Source organism: Entelurus aequoreus, linkage group LG20 (assembly GCF_033978785.1).
Source record: "Entelurus aequoreus isolate RoL-2023_Sb linkage group LG20, RoL_Eaeq_v1.1, whole genome shotgun sequence".
NCBI lineage: Eukaryota > Metazoa > Chordata > Actinopteri > Syngnathiformes > Syngnathidae > Entelurus > Entelurus aequoreus.
The window spans coordinates 37,832,153-37,849,652 of record NC_084750.1 but is presented as its reverse complement, the minus strand read 5'-3'; the positions used below and the strand labels follow the sequence as shown (position 1 = coordinate 37,849,652).

Below are 17,500 nucleotides of genomic sequence, written 5' to 3'. Positions count from 1 at the left end.
TACAGGTCACGCTGAGGGTAGCCGTATAAACAACTTTAACACTGTTACAAATATGCGCCACACTGTGAACCCACACCAAACAAGAATGACAAACACATTTCGGGAGAACATCCGCACCGTAACACAACATAAACACAACAGAACAAATACCCAGAACCCCTTGCAGCACTAACTCTTCCAAGACGCTACAATATACACCCCCCGCTACTCCCTCCCACCTCAACCTCCTCATGCTCTCTCAGGGAGAGCATGTCCCAAATTCTAAGCTGCTGTTTTGAGGCATGTTAAAAAAAATAATGCACTTTGTGACTTCAATAATAATAATAATAATTAAAGCTGCAAGCAGCGATGGACGGGACCGACTTTGAGGGCTCATAAAATCCAAACCGGAGCAGTAATTAAAACTCTTTCATCAACTTTTAATCAGAAGGGTTCAATCTCTCTCCTGTGCTAATTTGAAGCCGACACGACAAACGCGCTCAGAGGAGATAATGTTTGAAAAAGGTGACTGTTTTTACACAACTTTTGTTTTGAAGGGGGAATTGCAAACTTCCTGTTGATTTTTGCTGGGGGTTGTCAGTGTATGAAATATAGGTCTAAGTGAGACCTACATAGAGGTTTTTGTTTCATGTCTCTACGACATTCCTACTGGGAGTTACAGGCAGTTTTGTCTGTGTTTTCTTCCTAGGAGGCGCTAGAACTGAATTTTTAATTTTGGGGTTTGGTTTTTTGATTAGATCGCAATTTTCGCCAGTCCTGATGTGTGTGTCCAATTTGGTGAGTTTTGAAGCATGTTAAGGGAGTCAAATTACACCTCAAAGAGGCGGCGGTATAATAATAAAACGCTAGAAATACAATAGGGTCCTCTTTCCCAAAGGGACTCGTTCCCTAAATATGACAGTGGCATGTTGGCATTTTTTTCCATAACTTGAGTTGATTTATTTTGGAAAACCTTGTTACATTGTTTAATGCATCACAACAAAATTAGGCATAATAATGTGTTAGTTCCACGACTGTATACACATTGAAATGTCCTTATTTTTGAAGGAAAAGCACTGTACTTTTCAATGAAGATAACTTTAAACTAGTTTTGACTTTAAAGAAATACACTCTATACATTGCTAATGTGGTAAATGACTATTCTAGCTGCAAATGTCTGGTTTTTGGTGCAATATCTACATAGGTGTATAGAGGCCCATTTCCAGCAACTATCACTCCAGTGTTCTAATGGTACAATGTGTTTGCTCATTGGCTCAGAAGGCTAATTGATGATTAGAAAACCCTTGTGCAATCATGTTCACACATCTGAAAACAGTTTAGCTCGTTACAGAAGCTACAAAACTGACCTTCCTTTGAGCAGATTGAGTTTCTGGAGCATCACATTTGTGGGGTCAATTAAACGCTCAAAAAGGCCAGAAAAAGAGAACTTTCACCTGAAACTCGACAGTCTATTCTTGTTCTTAGAAATGAAGGCTATTCCACAAAATTGTTTGGGTGACACCAAACTTTTGAACGGTAGTGTATATCGGTATCGGTTGATATCGGAATCGGTAATTAAGAGTTGGACAATATCGGATATCGGCAAAAAAAGCCATTATCGGACATCTCTAGTAAGATTACAAATAAGTTGGCCTAATACTTTCGCAAGGTTTACTTGAATGTCTCCTTTCTGTGTTCACTTCAGCCATGGCGTCCACTCCGGACAACAAATCAAGCCGCCCAGTGAGTGCGCCCATCATGTCGCCTGTGTCTCCTGGGGACAACACGCCATCCCCGCTGCTACACAACCTTCATCTCGCCACGTGCAGCAACAGTTCAACACCTAAGTTCCGACGCTCTGTAGAAAGGAAAGCCGAACTCAAAGGCTCCACCAAAAGTCGGAGCCCCAAACCTGAGTCCACTCCAGAAATCAAGGTATGAACATTACAACACAATTTACGTAATGCTAGTGAGAGGTGTTACGCAGTTCAAATTATCATTATCGTTAGTGCCATCACAAAAAGGTCCAGCATCATGTCATGAACCGTCAGTGTAATTTTCTGAGGAATCACTGAGGTATACTGACGCTTATAGTTAACTTTTTCGTCAAAGGGCTAATGAAATATAAAATGTATTTATGGAGCTTTTGAGTTGGGATTTTGCATGGAATTAATCTGTGTGAGCTGTGTCTGTACTGCCAGACATTGGCCAGAAGAGAACGGAGGCATTCCCCCTCTGTGACCAAGACCAACGGGGAACGAGAGAAAAAGAGCCAGGTTTGTTTTATCGAATGCATGATCTAACAAACAATAAATAAAAGGATACTTTAAAGCAGGGGTGTCAAACGTAAGGCCCGTGGGCCGGATCAGGCCCGTGAACAGGTTTTATCCGGCCCGTGGGATGAGTTTACTAAGTATAAAAATGCGCCGAAATTTTTGAATGAAAGAAACTGCTGTTTTAATTGTGTCCACCAGATGTCACAATAGCAATTATTTGTGTCTTTCTAGATTATGCTACATATGTAAAAAAATAAATAAAAAATATACCACACGATGTAAGCAAACTACATAAATAACATCCTGTAATTTGATTTTTATATTATTTTTTTAATAATAATAATAATAATAGATTTTATTTGTAAAAAGCACTTTACATTGAGTAAACAACCTCAAAGTGCTACAGTGTATTAAAAAAATAAAATAAAATAAATAAATTAGAAAAAAATAAAAAGATAATAAAAAATAAATAAAAACTAGAACAGCCAAATAGCTAAAACTAGTATGCATATATCTAAAAAAAAAGAAAAAAAAAAGGCTTTTTTAAAAAGAAGGGTTTTCGAGCCTTTTTTAAAAGCATCCACAGTCTGTGGTGCCCTCAGGTGGTCAGGGAGAGCGTTCCACAGACTGGGAGCAGCGGAGCAGAAAGTCCGGTCTCCCATTGTTCACTGAAGTTGTCTTTATTTTTAAGTTATCGTGCCGTGATTTCACCAGTCCGGCCCACTTGGGAGTAGATTTTTCTCCATGTGGCCCCCCATCTAAAATGAGTTTGACACCCCTGCTTTAAAGCATCTTATATTAAAGAGCAAGGGTGAGATTAAAAAAAAAACAACTAAACATGTTGCAGTGTTGTCCAGATATACATTGGCTGCCCACTTCATTACTTACAATAACAATACGATTGAATTCAAATGTTTCGTCATTTTCTGGATACTTGGATACTTTTAAAAATAATTTCCAGTGTTTTTCCGCAATATATACCATTTCGCCAAAGTTTTAAGTGTACTCAGCCTCTATTAATGACTGCTTGTTCCAAAGATAGATTAATTAGGTTGCGTTATATATAATACATGTATTTCATATGATTGACATTTAAATCTCTGGCAGAATTTCCTGTGTAACATTGTTGAAAGACTTGCATGCATATTATTTCCTATTATTATTAAGGCACAGCAGTAGGACAAATATAACTGTCTTTTTTCTGATGGGGGAACAGCATTCTCCTCAGGACAAAACAAAGATGGAGATGATGCGAGTGAGGAAGGTTAGCGTGTGTCTGCTAACTTACCGTGCTATTTTCATGGCTGCTTTAATTCCATTTTTTTTTTTTTTTTTTACGCTTTGGGTTTTGGCTGTGTTATATGTCAAGCAACAAAGAAATTCAAAATAATACCTCATGTCTCATAGTACTAGCATCACTACTACATACTAATACAAAATTATTGTTATGATAAATAGCATAATACACTCCTGAACAAAATTACAAGTATTATGATGTGGTGCTGGAGGATTGTTACCAGAATGTTAGTTCGTAAAGCACCAAAATGCGAAAGGAAGAAAGATGGAGAAAAAGAGTTGATGAACTATTTTATTGAAAACTGCTTTTCATCGCTAACTCAAGAAAGCAAGCTCTCATGCAACATGTTAGTAAATCAATGATTATATTTTTTCAAAACACAAAACTAGTAGATTCCACTGGCTTGGCTCTCCATGGCTTCAAACCACAGTGTGCGATGGTTGCTCGGTCAACTGCAACCTCTCCGCCCATTGATGCCACTGCCCAAACTGAAGCTCGATATTTTGGCTCTTGTTTTGCGGATGTCTTATGGTTATTGGGCAGTCAGCATCTGTGAGGGTCTTTGGAATCCCCCGGCTTTATGCACGTGATCTTTTTGGGTGTTCCTTTTTTGTCCCAGTCGCTGTTTTACAGTGCCCACCCTCAGCACCAAGGACTTAGATTTCCTTTTTATTGTCATTCAAATTTGAACTTTACAGTACAGATAAGAACAACATTTTGTTGCATTAGCTCATTGTAGTGCAGGATAAAAGAGCAGTAAGGTGCAGATATAAATAAATAGATTACTGTTCAGATAAATATATTGCACTTTTGCATATGCATCCACGTTTATGGATGTATGTTAATTTTTAGAGCCCGCACGGCCCATTGTAAAAGGAATCCCAACGGGAGTCCTTTTGCATTGGGACGAAAGGACCTATTGTTATTGTAAGGTTTATTATTATTATTATTATTTTTCCGCAACTTTGCGCACTACTTTGCCCCCCTTAACATGCTTCAAAACTCACACACATAAAAAAAACGCGAAAAAAACTCTTTAGTCAAAAAACCAAACCCCAAAAATCACAATTGCGCTCTAGCGCCCCCTAGGAAGAAAACTGCCTCTAACTCCCAGTACGAATGTCGTAGAGACATGAAACAAAAACCTCTATGTAGGTCTCACTTAGACCTACTTTTCATTCATTAATTTCTTCGGGCAAAAATCAACAGGAAGTTGGCAATTCCCCGTTCAAGACTAAAAATGACTAAAAACACTCATTTTTGCGTCTTTGAGCTGTAATTTGACGCCCTTAAAATACTTCAAAACTCACCAAACTTTTCACACACAGCAGGACTGGTGGAAATTGCGATCTAATAAAAAAAAAAACGAACCCCAAAACTCAAAATTGCGCTCTGGTGCAATTTTTGAATAAAACAGAGACAAAACTGCTCCTCAGAGGAAAACACAGACAAAACTGCTTGTAACTTCCGGTAGGAACGTCTTAGAGACATGAAACAAAAACCTCTATGTAGGTCTCACCTAGACCTACATTTCATCATTTGACATCTTTCAGCAAAAATCAACAGGAAGTTGGCAATCACCCCTTCAAAACAAAAGTTTCATAAAAACACTCATTTTTGCCTCTTTGAGCTGTAATTTGACCCCCTTAAAATACTTCAAAACTCACCAAACTTTTTACACACATCAGGACTGGCGGAAATTACTTTTTACACACATCAGGACTGGCGGAAATTGCGACTAGCACCTACCAATGCTGCTTGCAGCTTTAATTTGATATACTTTTTATATTCCAGTGAGTTAATCCATTTTGGGGGGGACCTTAAGGGATTTTTATGATGCGTTCAAGAGTCTTATGGCCTGAGGGAAGAAGCTGTTACAGAACCTGGAGGTTCTGCTACAGAGGCTGCGGAACCTCTTTCTGGAGTCCAGCAGTGAAAATAGTCATTGGTGGAGGTGAGAGGAGTCTCTGCAGATTTTCTGAGCCCTGGTCAGGCAGCGGCTTTTTGCGATTTCCCGGATAGGAGGAAGAGGAGTCCTGATGATCTTTTCCGCTGTCCTCACCACTCTCTGCAGAGACTTCTAGTCTGAGGCACTGCAGGCTCCAGTCCAGACAGAGATGCAGTTGGTCAATAGGCTCTCTATAGTGCCTCTGTAGAATGTGGTGAGAACGGGGGGAGGGAACTGTGCTCTTTTCATCCGACGCAAAAAGTGCATGCGCTGCTGAGCTCTTTTTACAAGAGCTCCGGTGTGTAGGGACCAGGTCATATTGTCAGTTATCTGCACCCCCAGGAACTTGGTGCTGCTTACGATTTCCACTGCTGTGCCGTTGATGAAGAGTGGAGCATGGCTGGACTGGTGCTTCCTAAAGTCGACGATGATCTCCTTGGTCTTGTCGACGTTCAGGACCAGGTTGTTGGTTCTGCACCAGTCAACCATATGTTTCACCTCCTCCCTGTAGTCCATGTCGTTGTTGTCACGGATGAGGCCCACTATACTGTCGTGTCGTCCGCAGACTTCACAATGTGGTTAGTAGTGGACCTGGCGCAGCAGTCATGGGTCATCAACGTGAACAGCAGCGGACTCAGGACGCAGCCCTGGGGGGAGCCGGTGCTCAGGGAGATGGCACTGGAGGTGTTGTCGCCCACTTTGACAGACTGGGGTCTGTCTTTGAGCAGCCAGTTGCATAATGGGGTACTGAATCCAAGGGGGGCCAGTTTGCTCACCAAGTGCTGCGGGATAATGGTGCTGAATGCCGAGCTGAAGTCCAGAAACAACATCCGCACGTGTGTGCCCTTTCCTTCCAGATGTTCTAACCTCAGGTGGAGTGCAGAGGAGATGGCGTCCTCTGTGGAGCGGTTAGGGCAGGGGTCGGCAACCCAAAATGTTGAAAGAGCCATATTGGACCAAAAATACAAAAACAAATCTGTCTGGAGCCGCAAAAAATTAAAAGCCATATTACATGTGTCATGAGATATAAATTTAATTAAGAGGACTTAAAGGAAACTAAATGAGCTCAAATATAGCTACAAATTAGGCATAATGATGCAATATGTACATATAGCTAGCCTAAATAGCATGTTAGCATCGATTAGCTTGCAGTCATGCAGTGACCAAATATGTCTGATTAGCACTTCACACAAGTCAATAACATCAACAAAACTCACCTTTGTGCACTCATGTACAACGTTAACAGTTTGGTGGACAAAATGAGACAGAAAAAGAAGTGGCATAAAACACGTCCTAGAAAGTCGGAGAAAGTTATGCATGTAAACAGACTATACGGTGAGTTCAAGGACCGCCAAAATAAGTAGGACAAAACGGCTCTCGCCAAATACTTGAATCAGTGAAGCATATTTAATATAAACAGTGTGATTTATAACAATTACGGAGGTTTGTGTCTTGTTTGTCCTCCTACAGAAACCATACTAAAACAAAAAAAATGATTTTTTTTCCCCCTCATCATTTTCCATTCTTCATACATTTTTGAAAAATCTCCAGAGAGCCACTAGGGCGGCGCTAAAGAGCCGCATGCGGCTCTAGAGCCGCGGGTTGCCGACCCCCGGGTTAGGGCGATAAGCAAACTGGTATGGGTCAAATGTGGGGAGAAGTCTGGAGACAATGTATTCCTTGGAGACAATGTATTCCTTCAGTGGCACCTTTTCTTGTGCCCTTCAATAGACAGAAAACATTTTTGCCTTTGCAGTTACAAGGTCATGAGAGGTTGCATGTCTGACAGGAAATTACATAAAAGATTAAATTAAATAAAAAATGTAACGCTTCATTTGCAGGTTATTTATTGTTTTTGTTTAGGAGTGTGTTCCAATATAATCATTATTTCCATTATTTTTAGTATAGACATTCCTAAAGCCAAAGTGTCCTCATCAATAGATAACAAGTTATGGTGTGTATTAATAATAACCAAATGCACTGCAGCAGGTTTTGCATGTACAGCATGTTTGTTCCCCTTGCTTACAATGGGAATCTGGCTTTGTCATGTGGGCGTTCATTTTGGCAGCAAACATATTCCCCACCATGACACACCACCGTGCTGTTAACGTAACCTTTTGTTTTTTCATGGTTCATGTTTTTGCCCTGGTGGGTGCAGCTCAATGTATTCTATTGCAAATCCAATGAAGTATTCCGATGGTTTTACTACAAAATATTTCAACCAGATGTTCCTTTTTTTCCCCAATTTTCTGCAGAAACGAGCTAAGAAACTTGAGGGTGAAACTATTTATATCAGACATAGCAATTTAATGTTGGAGGTTTGTATGGACTTCACTTGGGTTTTTGATGTTTGCTTTTGTGTTTCACTGCTTGGACCATTGACATTTTTTTCACTTTAAGTCTTTTTTCTTTTCTTTATTCATTGTATTAATTTCAGCTTCATCCCAAAGGCTTGCAATGCACCATTTTCCTCTCTGACTCTGATGCAAGTAGCTTTACTTCTATTTTTCACTGTCACTGCCATGTTTTTATTTCTTACTATGCACTATATGACTGGAAGCAGTTGTTTTGGCCACATTTTCTTTGGGCCTACAGATTTAGTGCTGAAACAAACAAGAAAACAAGTATTTGAATACAGTCCCACCCTTTTGTGGAATATTGAAGATATTTAGCTTTCCTTTTATAAATATGCACATGTGGAAAGAAGCCACTTACTCCTGCTAAGCAGGATATACTGTATGTGTGTATGTTTACAATATGAGAGTATAACAGTACAGAGATATGTAAAGTACCTGTATTTTTTTGGTTTTTTGTATTTTTACCTTAGTAGTTATTTTTTCTCTCAAAAGCCAAACATTTTTATGAACTGATAATTGTATCAGAAAAAAATAGTTAATCATGCTTCCCTTAATTGGTCAATTGAACTCAATTACACTTGGCACTCATTTGGTTTCTTAATAGGTTGGCTAATCTTTTGACTATTTATTTATTTATTTATTTATGTATTTATTTTAAAGGGACAGTACAAGTTAAACATTGCCACCCATAGGTAACCGATGTCAAAGTACATAAGGCGTGTAGCCACAGGTTAATTTGCAACCCTTGTCCCTGGTTAGGCTTTTAAAGAAAAGTTAAGAAAGGTAAGAAACGCATACAAAAGAATTCAGACAAGTATAAGAAAAAAATGCATTAAAAAAAAATTGTCCGTACTACATCCAGTTCTAGTGCTCACACTTCTGATTGTTCTTAAAGGCCTACTGAAATGATTTTTTTTTATTTAAACGGGGATAGCAGATCCATTCTATGTGTCATACTTGATCATTTCGCTATATTGCCATATTTTTGCTGAAAGGATTTAGTAGAGAACATCGACGATAAAGTTCGCAACTTTTGGTCGCTAATAAAAAAAAAGCCTTGCCTGTACCGGAAGTTACGTGACGTCGCAGATTGAAGGGCTCCTCACATTTCCCCATTGTTTACACCAGCAGCGAGAGCGATTCGGACCGAGAAAGCGACGATTACCCTATTAATTTGAGCCAGGATGAAAGATTCGTGGATGAGGAACGTGAGAGTGAAGGACTAGAGTGCAGTGCAGGACGTATCTTTTTTTCGCTCTGACCGTAACTTAGGTACAAGGGCTCATTGGATTCCACACTCTGTCCTTTTTCTATTGTGGATCACGGATTTGTATTTTAAACCACCTCGGATGCTATATCCTCTTGAAAATGAGAGTCGAGAACGCGAAATGGACATTCACAGTGACTTTTATCTCCACAACAATACATCGGTGAAGCACTTTAGCTACGGAGCTAACGTGATAGCGTCATGCTTAAATGCAGATAGAAACAAAAGAAATAAGCCCCTGACTGGAAGGATAGACGGCAGATCAACAATACTACTATCAGGAGACACCGAACCAAACACTGGACCTGTAACTACACGGTTAATGCTGTGCCGCCTGTCGAAGCCTAGCAATGCTGTTGCTAACGACGCCATTGAAGCTAACTTAGCTACGGGACCTCGTCAGAGCTATGATAAAAACATTAGCGCTCCACCTATGCCAGCCCTCATCTGCTCATCAACACCCGATCATCGATGCGGTCGGCGGCTAGCGTCGGATAGTGCGTCTGCTATCCTCAAAGTCCTCCTGGTTGTGTTGATGCTGCCAGCCGCTAATACACCGATCCCACCTACAGCTTTCTTATTTGCAGTCTCCATTGTTCATTAAACAAATTGCAAAAGATTCACCAACACAGATGTCCAGAATACTGTGGAATTTTGCAATGAAAACAGAGCTGTTTGTATTGAGATACAATGTATCCGAATACTTCCGTTTCAACTATTGACGTCACGCGCAAACGTCATCATACATAGACGTTTTCAACCGGAAGTTTCGCGAGAAATTTAAAATTGCACTTTATAAGTTAACCCGGCCGTATTGGCACGTGTTGCAATGTTAAGATTTCATCATTGATGTATAAACTATCAGACTGCGTGGTCGGTAGTAGTGGGTTTCAGTAGGCCTTTAAAGATGCGTCGATCGAATTTTAATCGAATCGTAGCTCCTGAATCGTAATCGAATCGTGAGGTGGCCAAAGATTCCCACCTCTAATTGGTACTTGCTTTTTGGTATGGTATGGTCTTTATTGTCGTTGCACAAGTATGACAAAACTTTGTTTTCAGCACAAAAATGTTCAAGATTAGACAAACAAGCCATCGAAGGCGTTTGATGGGGACAGTGTACAGGGTTACTGAACAGGAACGCTGATGGGTCGCCACAAGGCGCCCCGTAAAAAGATAGGAAAAAGGTAAACGCTGGGGGAGGATGAGTAAAAAGCCAGTGCAGCCAGTGTGGATTAGATTCAAAGAGTGCACAGATAAACCAAGATAATTGGGGGGGTTGCGTGAAGAAAAGCATTGAACACCATATAGCATGTAACAACAGACTAATACCCAAGCCAAAAAAAAATCAGGTGAATGCTCTCGCTGCGGCAAACCTGATGGCATTTTAGGGGACTAAATCATTAAATTATTTTTGTTTACCAGTCATATACTGTATGATCACGTTGGATGTCGTTGTTTCCATTATGCAGTCACGTAAATGTATTTTTCATTGTGTACACCCACGTTTTCTTTTAACACTCACATACTAAATCATTTTCGAGTATTTGGACAAAATGGTTTTATGATTTCTATAATCTTATTAATTCATGTCAATGATAAATGCTATATTTTTGTTCAATCTCTCAAAGGAGCCCTACCCTACATTTCTAACTTGTCAGATCAATGAACAGTACAGTATATTTTACTGTTGTTCTACATGGATTTGGAAGTTCTATATAAAAGGGGTTGGCGTGTTTTTAAGTCATGCCTGGTTGAATTTTTATGTCAATCCTAAATCTCATTAACGGTCGTACTCAAGGACTTTTTGAGATCTTGTGATTGTCTCTCTTTGCAGTTTTGGGAATTCCATATATGGTAACTTGCTGCTTGCCCAGTGGTAACCCGCAACCCATACGTTTGTCGACCCCTGACCAATCACAACAAAGTGAAAGAAAGGGGAGGAAGCTATCAAATACATTGTATAAGTATTATTTTTATTGAAATAAACATAATATAGGGCCGCACTGGGATCCACTATAATTTAAAAATAAGGCCTATTTAATTTAAAGCTGTACTGTACATCTATACTTTATTATCATTTTTGTATATTTGAAATCCAGTGTATATCGAGAAAAAAATCATAAAACCATGTCATTGTTCAGATACCTTTGTACCCTACTGTATACTATATATTGCTTTCCTTTCGAAGACTACTTTTACTCTACTCATTAATATGAGACAGTTCGTACTGTTTGCATGTCTATCAGACTTTTGCAAAATTAGGCCAATTAGTTTCAATTCATTTGAAGAATTGGAATTTGAATTGACTTGGCTCCACCCTACAGGAAGTTGAATTTGGAATGACATGAACTGGAATTAAATTCATTGGGAGTCAGAAACATTTCTTGTAGTCTCTAGTTACAGGGAAACTGTGTCACATTTAACACAAGTTTTGGCGTAAAATATTGGCTTAATATTGAAAATACTTAAATTAAACACAAAGTCCCTCCATTTTGAACACATTGATAAAGTAAAGTGTTGTGGGAAATTCTGGGGTTTTTCCCTAATTTCCACAATTTAAGTTATAATACATCAAATAAAATAATCTGTTTTATACAACTTGCTTTGATTCTTGATTGTCGATGAAAAACATCAAAATATATTGTGTACGTACTACATATGGTTCATAGTAATATTTCTATGGAATATGCAAAACCGTCATGAATGGTATGACTCTGGAATACACCAACATAATTTATTGGAATTAGTATTTCCTTCAGTTCGAACTGGAATTGCAATTCTACTTCCTGTTTAAAATCTCAATTCAAAGTATAAACCCGATTTAATTGGAAGGGAGGAGACATTTTCAATTTAATTTAGAATTTTGCACAAGCCTGATATACAGCCATGTTAAAGATTTAAGACACCCCCGACAATTTTTTGATGTTTTGCTTTATAAGACCATTGTAACGCAGATATCTTTAAATTTTTAGACAAAAGGTCAATGACTTATGTGCAAGTCATGCACATGTTCCTGTAAAAGTCCTTTGCATAATAGCGGCCATGCTTTTAATATTCTTTACAGACCCAAAAATAATCCATGTGCTTGCCAGGCCTTTAAACTTGTTTACCAAATGCTGTGGTTTTTGTTGACATTTCAAGTCAATCCAGTTTATAGGGTTAAACTTTGGGCTTTAATAACGGCACCATAAAGCAAAGTGTCACAAATATCACAGGTAACACAGCAGGGGTGCATGTTTTGCAAAATATTCACCCTTTCGTTAGCAGTCATTCACTAGTACCATGGGGTGTACTATTTTTTTTCACATGGCTGTAATATGATTATTAATACATATAAACAATAAAAATAAATAAAATAATTGCAATGACTGACATGTACATGACACGTCTGACTGCAACTGTATGCTATCCAATCACAGCTTCTGACCATTTGCGCAAACATAACACAACTTTATTTGAATGGTGTTATTAGCCTTACTAGTGTTATTAAACCATATTTACCTACAATACAGTATTTACGGCTACTTGCACAATCTAATGAGATCCAGTGCAAGAGCTGTATTTCATCTTTCTTTACATAGATCATTGTTCAGTTTTGAGTCAGAGAGATGCTAATTTAACAATATGTTTACCACTGGAAAACACAATTATGTACAAAACCAAAAACCAGTGAAGTTGGCACGTTGTGTAAATCGTAAATAAAAACAGAATACAATGATTTGCAAATCCTTTTCAACCTATATTTAATTGAATAGACTGCAAAGACAAGATACTTAACGTAAACTTTGTTATTTTTTATCAAATATTAGCTCATTTGGAATGTGATGCCTGTAGCATGTTTCAAAAAAGCTGGCACAAGTGGCAAAAAGACTGAGAAAGTTGAGGAGTGCTCATCAAACACTTATTTGAAACATCCCACAGGTGAACAGGCTGATAGGGAACAGGTGGATGCCATGATTGGGTATAAAAGCGGCTTCCATGAAATGCTCAGTCATTCACAAACAAGGATGGGGCGAGGGTCACCACTTTGTGAACAAATGCGTGAGCAACTGGTTTTAGAACAACATTTCTCAACCAGCTATTGCAAGGAATTTGGGGATTTCACCATCTACTGTCCGTAATATCATCAAAACGTTCAGAGAATCTGGAGAAATCACTGCACGTAAGCAGCAAGGCCGAAAACCAACATTGAATGCCCGTGAGTGACCTTTGATATCTCAGGCGGTACTGCATCAAAAACCGACATCAGTGTGTAAAGGATATCACCGCATGGGCTCAGGAACACTGTCTGTAACTACAGTTCGTTGCTACATCTGAAAGTGCAAGTTAAAACTATAACATATTTTCTGCACTATGAGGCGCACCAAAAAACCTCCAATTTTCTCAAAAGCTGACAGTGCGCCTTATAATCCGGTGCGCCTTATATATGGACCAATATTGAGCCACAACAGGTCTCGCAACTACGGGATGCATAACGTAACCCCAGCCTCTACTGTAGCGTCTATTCTATGCGCCTTATAATGCGGTGAGCCTTATATATGAACAAAGTTTTAAAAAAGGCCATTCATTGAAGGTGCGCCTTATAGTGCGGAAAATATGGTACTATGCAAAGCAAAAGCCATTTATCAACAACACCCAGAAACTCCGCCGGCTTCGCTGGGACAGACCTCATCTAAGATGGACTGATGCAAAGTGTAAAAGTGTTCTATGGTCTGACGAGTCCACATTTCAAATTGTTTTTGGAAACTGGACGTTGTGTCCTCCGGACCAAATAGGAAAAGAATCATCTGGATTGTGCTAGGCGCAAAGTTCAAAAACCAGCATCTGAGATGGTATGGGGGTGTATTAGTGCCCAAGGCATGGGTAACTTACACATCTGTGAAGGCACCATTAATGCTGAAAGGTACATACAGGTTTTGGAGCAACATACATTGCCATCCAAGCAACGTTATCATGGATGCCCCTGCTTATTTCAGCAAGACAATGCCAAGCCATAGTAAAAGAGTGCGGGTACTAGACTGGCCTGCCTGTAGTCCGGACCTGTCTCCCGTTGAAAATGTGTGGCACAATATGACGCCAAAAATACCACAACGGAGACCTCGGACTGTTGAACAACTTAAGCTGTATATCAAGCAACAACCACCTAAAAAGCTTAAAAAATTGGTCTCCTCAGTTCCCAAACGTTTACTGAGTGTTGTTAAAAGGAAAGGCCATGTAACACAGTGATAAAAATGCCCCTATGTCAACTTTTTTGCAGTGTGTTGCTGCCATTAAATTCTAAGTTAATGATTATTTGCAAAAACAAATTAAGTTTCTCAGTTCAAACATATCTTGTCTTTGCAGTTTATTCAATTGAATATAAGTTGAAAAGGATTTGCAAATCATTATATTCTGTTTCTATTTACGAATTACACAACGTGCCATTTTAATTAACACCTCTTTGACTGTGTCAGATAAAAAAAAATTAACACAATTTTACATTATCTTTGTAAAGCCCAGAATTTTGATACACCTCTTGTGCTTGCAAGTGGTCAGCACTCATGTACAGTACATGTTTGCTTTCCGACAAGTAAACATGGGTCATCAGCTGCTATTTGTGTCGCCTGCAAAATCATAATCTAGTCAAGATCATGTAGTTTCTACTTTGTGTTGATGGCAGGGACACATATGACAACTCCTCATTGCATCGCGGTCTCGTCTTGTTTGTCTGAAAATCCTCTGTGTTTTTGGAAATATAGCAGGTACATTACAAGGCATTCTCGTCTATAGCCAGAAAACTTACAGAAACTTACAGTCACGTGGTAAGGTCATGAATAATTGGGAACTCACAGTAAATTAGAGGTAATTTATACAAAACCGTAGAATGTAAAATGTAGACCTTTAGTCATAAACATGCCCTTTGCATGCAAATTCACATAAAAGGGTCCTTCCTTTTGTTTTTTTTGCATTTGAATTTCTTACTTTCCATTTAACTATGCTGACAAATACACTCTTTTTAAAGGACGTGGATAAGACCCAAACAGAGATCATGCGTCACCACACAAGTATCAGTGAGCTGAAGAGGAGTTTCATGGAGTCGGGTCCTGAACCTCAACCAAGCGAGTGGGACAAGCGCCTTTCCACCAACTCGCCTTTCCGCACAGCAAACATCAATGGCCAGATACAGCCAGCGGTGAGTCTGCCACACCGGAGAACCCTTGTTGTTGGTTTTGTATGAAACATGTACAATATACACTGCCTGGTCAAAAAAAATGTGCTTGTTTTTTTTAAACTGTTTTTATTCTGGCCGTCAGCGAAGTTAAATCCGTAAAATAGCCTTATAAGTGTGATCAAAGTTTAGGAAAAAAGTAGCGGTTTATAATCGGAAATTTACTGTATTAACATTTTTATGATAGTGAGAAGCCATAATCGAAATGGCAATTTGAATAATTGTCCGGCCCCAATTTATCCCTAACTGATGCAGTAAGTAGCTTCTCATTTGTTAAAACAACCGTGTCGAAAGACACATCTTGTGGTAGTGGGAAATATGTTCATCTGTTTCAGAATGATCAGAAAAGCATGCCTCAAGCAGGAGAAAACATCTAAAATATTAAAATCCGGTTCAAAACTGTGAAAGGCATTTTGAAACAGTGAAAGGACAGTGGGGAAACTTTTCACAGTCTCCCGTCATCAATACACAAAGTTGATGAAAAATGATTAAAACTTAGGCATACATTAATGTTTTGACATTGCAGAAGCTTTTGCGTAAACGCTGCAGCACACTGCAAAAAGTCAGTGTTCAAAAACAAGAAAAAAATATACAAAAATGAGGGGTATTTTATTTGAACTAAGCAAAATTATCTGTCAATAGAACAAAAACATTTGGCTTGTCAAGACTTTCCAGAACAAGTAAAATTAGCTAACCTCAATGAACCCAAAAATACCTAAAAATAAGTATATTCTCACTAATAACAAGTGCACTTTTCTTGGTACAAAAAAAAAGAGACCTTTTTGCTCAATATGTTGAAAAATATTCTTAAATTAAGTAAATGCTAGTGCCATTATCTTGACATAATGATATTGAAACCAGCAAACTTATACTAAAAACTAATTTATTGTTCTTAATGGAAAGGCAACAAGGCAACCGCTTGTTACTCTCGGGGTCTCCTAGCTGCTCAGGCAAATCATATGGTCTAAAAATGCATTTGTCCATCGACAACATGACATCATCGCGCCAAGTACGTGTTCTTTCAGTCAATTAGTGCGGCCCAAAACATTTTAATTGTAATTCTGAAGAATTTATCTGAATGTGCATGAACCTTTTCTGTTCAAAATTGTTAGAAATGTCACATGTTAAATGTTTCAATATTGACTGTCAGTTTACTGTACTGTGCCAACTGTACTACTATAGGAGTACATATTTTCTATTGTTTTCATTGAAAATAAAACAGCAAAGTCCCTTTGGCTGTCATCTGTTTTAATTATGAGACACAATTTGTCATGCTTGAAATAAGAAATTATTACTTTAAAAAAAGTAGTTTTATACTTGAGTGTTGATGACACAGCTGTGCAACACTTGATATTCTAGTTTCAAGCATGTTTTACTCAATATAGGTCAGCAACAAGCTGTAATATCTTACTGAGATCATTTAGGACCAAAACACTTAAAACAAGTAAAACACTCTAACATAAAATCTGCTTAGTGAGAAGAATTATCTTATCAGACAGTAAATAAGCAAATATCTCCCTTATTTGAGATATTTAATCTTACTTAGATTTCAGTTTTTGCAGTGCAGTAAATACCGTAATCAAAGTTAAAGGTTGACCAACAAACTATCAGTGTGTGAACTTTTTTTGACCATGTAGTGTATTATGATCATTTTAGCACAGCATTTTACACAGTAGTAGTCATATATAAAATATCACTTGAATTCATGTAAAGAGTGGCGTAAAGCATGTAGGCCACAAGTGGACTATTTACTTGTGTATTCTGAAATTGAAGTTGAGTTAGGATGACGCTAAAGTAAAGTCATGGTATTGTTCCAGTTGCTTTAAATTGTCTTTGTAAAGTCAAAGCTACTCCAGAATAACATCATTACATAAAAGGTTGAATGGGGTAGTGCTGCATTGTTAACGTGTTTGAAAATGTCATATTAACTACACAGTGAAAAAATATGGGAATATGTAAATATTTTTATTAATTCAAGCTATTGTATTCTCAAAGCAGTGAATCCCAACTGGACTGTTCAGATTGTCTTACAAGACATTTGTCGATTGGATGAGAGGCAAAACATCTTCTAAGACAGGGGTCCCCAAACTTTTTGACCCGGGGGGCCGCATTGGGTTCAAACAATCTGGCCGGGGGCCGGGCTGTATAGATATACACACATTAGGTCA

At 38.5% G+C, this 17,500-nt stretch overlaps 1 protein-coding gene across 12 annotated transcripts in view; it reads left to right on the top strand.

Moving 5' to 3' along the window:
* The window catches only part of epb41a (erythrocyte membrane protein band 4.1a), a 146,764-nt gene that overhangs the window by 64,209 nt on the left and 65,055 nt on the right, over positions 1 to 17,500 (top strand). For 2 of the 12 annotated variants that reach the window (XM_062030086.1, XM_062030085.1), the window contains exons 12-17: positions 1,685 to 1,914; positions 2,181 to 2,255; positions 3,472 to 3,519; positions 7,756 to 7,818; positions 7,938 to 7,985; positions 15,126 to 15,296. In XM_062030086.1, coding sequence (XP_061886070.1) covers positions 1,685 to 1,914; positions 2,181 to 2,255; positions 3,472 to 3,519; positions 7,756 to 7,818; positions 7,938 to 7,985; positions 15,126 to 15,296 — 635 coding nt within the window. The remainder of the gene's footprint in view (positions 1 to 1,684; positions 1,915 to 2,180; positions 2,256 to 3,471; positions 3,520 to 7,755; positions 7,819 to 7,937; positions 7,986 to 15,125; positions 15,297 to 17,500) is intronic. The other 10 variants (XM_062030089.1, XM_062030087.1, XM_062030088.1 and 7 more) reach the window with 9 other exon arrangements.